Source organism: Apis mellifera, linkage group LG14 (assembly GCF_003254395.2).
Source record: "Apis mellifera strain DH4 linkage group LG14, Amel_HAv3.1, whole genome shotgun sequence".
Taxonomy (NCBI): domain Eukaryota; kingdom Metazoa; phylum Arthropoda; class Insecta; order Hymenoptera; family Apidae; genus Apis; species Apis mellifera.
The window spans coordinates 6,400,593-6,405,650 of NC_037651.1; the positions used below are offsets into that span (position 1 = coordinate 6,400,593).

General features: G+C 38.0%; 1 protein-coding gene across 1 annotated transcript; it reads left to right on the forward strand.

The window, feature by feature from the left end:
* The first annotated feature begins 20 nt into the window (after window positions 1-20).
* LOC102654160 lies at window positions 21-3,997 on the forward strand. Its single transcript, XM_026444995.1, has 2 exons — window positions 21-1,682; window positions 1,755-3,997. The coding sequence occupies exon 2, from the start codon at window positions 1,780-1,782 to the stop codon at window positions 3,517-3,519; it is 1,740 nt and encodes a 579-aa protein (XP_026300780.1). The 5' UTR covers window positions 21-1,682; window positions 1,755-1,779; the 3' UTR covers window positions 3,520-3,997.
* Window positions 3,998-5,058: the final 1,061 nt, after the last annotated feature.

The window sequence follows — 5,058 nt, forward strand, 5'->3', positions numbered from 1 at the left end:
ATTCGTCTCTAAATGAAGAATTAAATCATATGTGGATTACGAAGATATTTAAATAATTCAACAGTGAATTCGAATGGAAATGGATATATTAATTGGAAATTGTTATAAACTATTACATTTAATTGAACTCGATATATCTTTGATGTCTCTCGAGTGACGAGTTTCAATCTATTTTTTTCAGAAGCAAACAATTTCGAGAAGATAACATGTTAATTTGGCGGCACCATTGAGCTATTTGAAAGAGGTTAATAAAAGATTACATTTAATGAAATTATCATAATTGGCGAGGATAATGTAATGTCAAGGATGGTATGTAATGCATCGTTTCTAGGCTATGGTCAATAAAATTTACATTTTGCAGTGTGCGAATTACCGATAAATGGAAGATACTGTCATGGTTAATTGAATATTCCGCCTGCATATTGTCTTCAAGTGAAACCTATTAATGAAAAAATCCATTCATTTGGAATAATTTTTGTTTAAATACTAAAAAAAAAAAGAAAGAAAAAAACGTTTTTCCATTTAGCAATGAAAATTCTTTCAGAATTATCGTGATTCCTTCGATCGATAACGAGTATTTTCGATTATTTTTCTTTAAATCTATAATAGATGCGTTGTCAGAAATACGTGAAAAAAATTTAAGTATATAAAAAAAAATGACATAATGCAACGATCGAACGATCTTGTTAAAGATAATTAACGACACGACAGTTCTATATATGGAAATATGACAACTTCTTCTTTTTTAAATTTGAACTTAATTTCTTTTCTTTTAATTTGTTTAATATTGATTTCACGATTATTATGCATTGACGAGATTATATATCGAATTATATAATGTGACAGTATTAACTAACGATTGAAAAAGAAACATTTTATTTATTTATATATTTTTATTGTCATACAAAAATATAAGTATCTGTATCTACAATTGCAAGTTAATAGGATCATGCACGCCAAGCGAATAAGAATATCATGTATGTAATCAATTTTCTTCTCGTTGAAAGTGATACTTATTTAAACTTCATCGAGCTCTATTAAAGTGTAATGTAAGTTTCGCCACGTTGCTTTATTGATTGTAACAATTTTTTTTTTTTTTTAATATCAATAATAGAACGTGTAAATAACGTGGAAACATCGATATCGCGTGCGTATGTGTGTGTGTGTGTGTGTGTGTGTACTTAAACGGATATGCAAACAAATTGAAACGACGATTGAAAATTATTTTGATTGGTAAAAAACTACGATGTTTATTTCTTTTCCCTAAAAAAAAAAAAAAAAAAAATTATTCAATGCAATAGATTTTTAAGATTGTCGATGAAATATTTTCTCGCCGTTTACCACAAATTAATCAACTCACCTGTAAAATGTTTTTTCTAGGTAAATATATAAAAGTGCTCGATGAGTATCAAACTATTAAGGTATGCACGTGTTTCATACGTCGCACGATACGATACCTCATCATTCATGCACTATGTATGCGCCTATGTTATTATTGCACTTAAGATAAATGAAATTTTCACACGAGGGAATGAAAGCGTGGAAAGGGACGATGCTTTCAGTTGTCACTTCTTCACAGTGTTTGCTTCTTAACAGTGTTGGTTTTCCCAAGTCTTCCATTTTATTCTTCGAACGATCGTTAAAAAAAACTTATCTTCAATTTCCCATATTCGAGGAATATAGTAAGTACAATATATAATTTTATTTAAAAATAATAATAATAATAATAATAATAACTCGCTTATTATTTTTAGAAATTATTCCATCAAGAAGGGAAAAATGATTCCACCGATATACCTGTTAACCCTTCAACAAATGAATTATCTGTACCAATTACCGATCATCGAACGATCCGTCAAACATCTTCTCGACACGAGCCAATTCCTGAACGTGTTGTTCGTCGTTCAAAATTCCCTCGATCCCTTGGGCGATCTCGATCACTTGATCGACGAGATCTACAAAACCGTGTCACGCACCATACCGACGAATCTCGTTTCCTTCAACGATTCGATCCCGATCGAGCTGCCGGAAATCGACGCGACCGAGTCGACCCTCATCTTGTACTCGTACGTGGCGAAGGATTTCCCCGATCGCCGTCGAAGGGAGGACATAGCTCGTTTCATAGAGCACTGCCAGAACCGGTCCAAGGTGTTGCTGGTGACCAGGCTCGAGGAGATGAACTGCAACTTCGAGGGATTTTTAAAACAGATCTGGTACGACGAGTTGATCGACATGACGGTGTTAGAGTTGTCCCCGAGCAAACGCTCGATAACCATGAACGTTCATCGATACAATCCTTTCGCCAACGTGTACGATCGGTCACCGTACACCCCAACTCTCGACTGGTTCCCCAACAAGATGACCGATCTTCACGGCCACCCGTTTCGCGCTACCGTTTTGGAACGCGAGGGTTACATCAATCTGACGGTCGACTCTCGCGACTATCCCGTCTCCTACAAGGGACCAGACGTGAAACTCCTTCGCACCCTCGCGCGCATCATGAACTTCACGATCGTGATGCAGCCCAACAACGACGCGCTCACGAGCCTGATGGACGGCGATCTGGACATCATAATACCGAAACTTCCCCTGTTCCCGGACCAACGTTTCGATCTGTTGGACCACACGCTGCCGTTCGAGTACGAGAAGTGGTGCCCGGTCGTGCCGATCACGTACCAAGTGAACGCGATCGAGACGCGAGCCTTCGCTGCAATAATCGCGAATATAGTGATCCTTCTCGCGTTCTGGGCTGTATCGGCTCTGTTGAGGTTCGAGAGGAGATTGTGGCAACCGTTGAAGATATTCGGCATCTTGATCGCTGCGAGCGTGTCGATGAGGCCGGGCAGAACGTTGGAGAGGATCGTGTTCTTCCTCGTCGTATTGGCGTCCACCGTTTACTCGGCCAATCTTTACGTCGATTTGACGAGCGTGACCATGGCGGACACGATGGAGACCGAGTACAAGAGTTACGAGGATCTGGACGAGTCCGGGTTGACACCCGTCGTCCTCCACATGATATTCAACGTCACGTTCTTCACCGACGACCAGGCGTTCAACTCGTTGAAGAGGAAGGCGATCGCCGACGAGGACATGGACGATTGCACCGAAGTTCTCTCCAGGTACAGGAACGTCACATGTTTCATGGAGTTGAGAGGGATAAACGCGTTGATTTACTCGCAAGCGAGGAGGAATACGGCCACTATGAAGGTGTGCAGAAATTTGTGCTACGCAGAACCTCACGCGACTTACTTTCTCAGGAAGCACTCGCCGTTCAGGGGCAAATTCGACGCGATCATCTCGAGATTGGAGGCGGCAGGTATTCGAAAGAAGTGGCATTACGATTTCGTGGGCAAATTCTTCCCGAAAAAGGGGAGGCCTGTTAAACGAAATTTGTACGAATCGTCCCTCGTCTGGAATCTCGTTTACATAGGGGTGATTGGATTCTTGGCGTCGATCGTCGCGTTCTTTTGCGAAATTCTCGTATACCGGGCGCACAAAAGAAGGAAAAATCGAGCGTGAAACTGTATATATTTAAGCGTGTATCGATGTGTGTCGTTTTCGAGTGTGTTTTTTTAAAATTAAAGAGTTAATCGATGTAGGGTTTCTATAGGATCTATCGATTGAAATGTTACGTAGAAATATAGTATAGGATAGGCTGTGATTTTATTGAAATGATAAATCTACAATTCTTCTTCTTCTTATATTTCCAGTTATTTTAATATATTGTTAGAAACGAGCAGGCGAATTGTCAGTCGGAATAATTCGATATTGAAATTGAAATTCTGAAAAGGAAAGCGGTTCTCCAATCGAACAATAAATTGGAAACCGCGAAGCGGAAACTCGTCGATTTTCTTCCTTTTTAATTGATCCATCGGCTAGAAACGTTTGTAATAACTTGGAAAGTTACGGAGAGATGGAAAACTTAAGAATCGAAGGTGGGAAATAAGAATATGAAAGGGTGGATGGTTCACTCTTTAAGACTGAAAAAAAAAAAAAAGAAATTAGGAAATTAGAAGTTGAATTTTTTCTCGATTCTCAAACTTTTCGAATATTCGAAACCTTTGCTCCGTAATATTTTAAACAAATCTAATATTAGGAACAGCTTAATGATCCTGTTATTCTGTTGTTGTGTCTTCAAATGCCAACCTATTTTCAGCGCGTTAGTGCGTTTTAAACGAACTTTAACGATGAAACGGAATAATTTATCGACAAATTAACCAACTATACGCTAGATAATCCCCGGTAACAAGATCCAAATAAAACCTACAACTAACCATACCATAAAAGCCGACCATAATGGAGCGGAGCGAAAATGGTAGAATAGTTCAAGATCGATATTCCTAGCTCCTATTAATAATCAACAGTGTCTTCTTTTTCTGTGCAAGTGTTAGAAAAAAAAATAAATAAATAAAAAATGCAATAACCGTTCAATAACTTTCGAGCCTTGTGATGAACAATTTTCCACGCGCAGAAATTACGATTACCTCTCTCCTCCTTCTTTTATTGAAATTGTACGATTATTTAAAAGTCAAAGGGAAGATAAATTCCTTGATAATTTCGCGATACACCCCCCTGGAAATACACCGATCAAATGTGTTATGGTTCGATATTCTTTTTCCTCAAATTTTTCTATACAATAATAAATTCTCGTCTATGCACACGATTTTCAAAATTTAACTTTTAAACTTAAATTAAATATCTACGTATATAAATCTCCATTCTAATCGATTGTTTTATCACAAAATTACATTTTAACAAAGATCGTTAATAAATTCAAAACAACGTTATAAACGTAACCCTTTATATTTACAAGACTTCAATTTTCAAAATATTAGAAAATGATTTAACCGATACATTTTTATATCGAAAATAAAATAAACCAAACACGGAAAGCCTCGATCTCGATCGATCGAACTTTTTCCTCTCCTGAAACAAAAGGAAAAAAAATCGTCGTGACGGTGTTCGAGAACTACTTTGAGAGGCTCGATCGGCGAGAGGAACACCCCGATGTTTTCCCTTCTCTAGCCGTTCGCCTTTCCATTTCCGCCGCCTACCCCC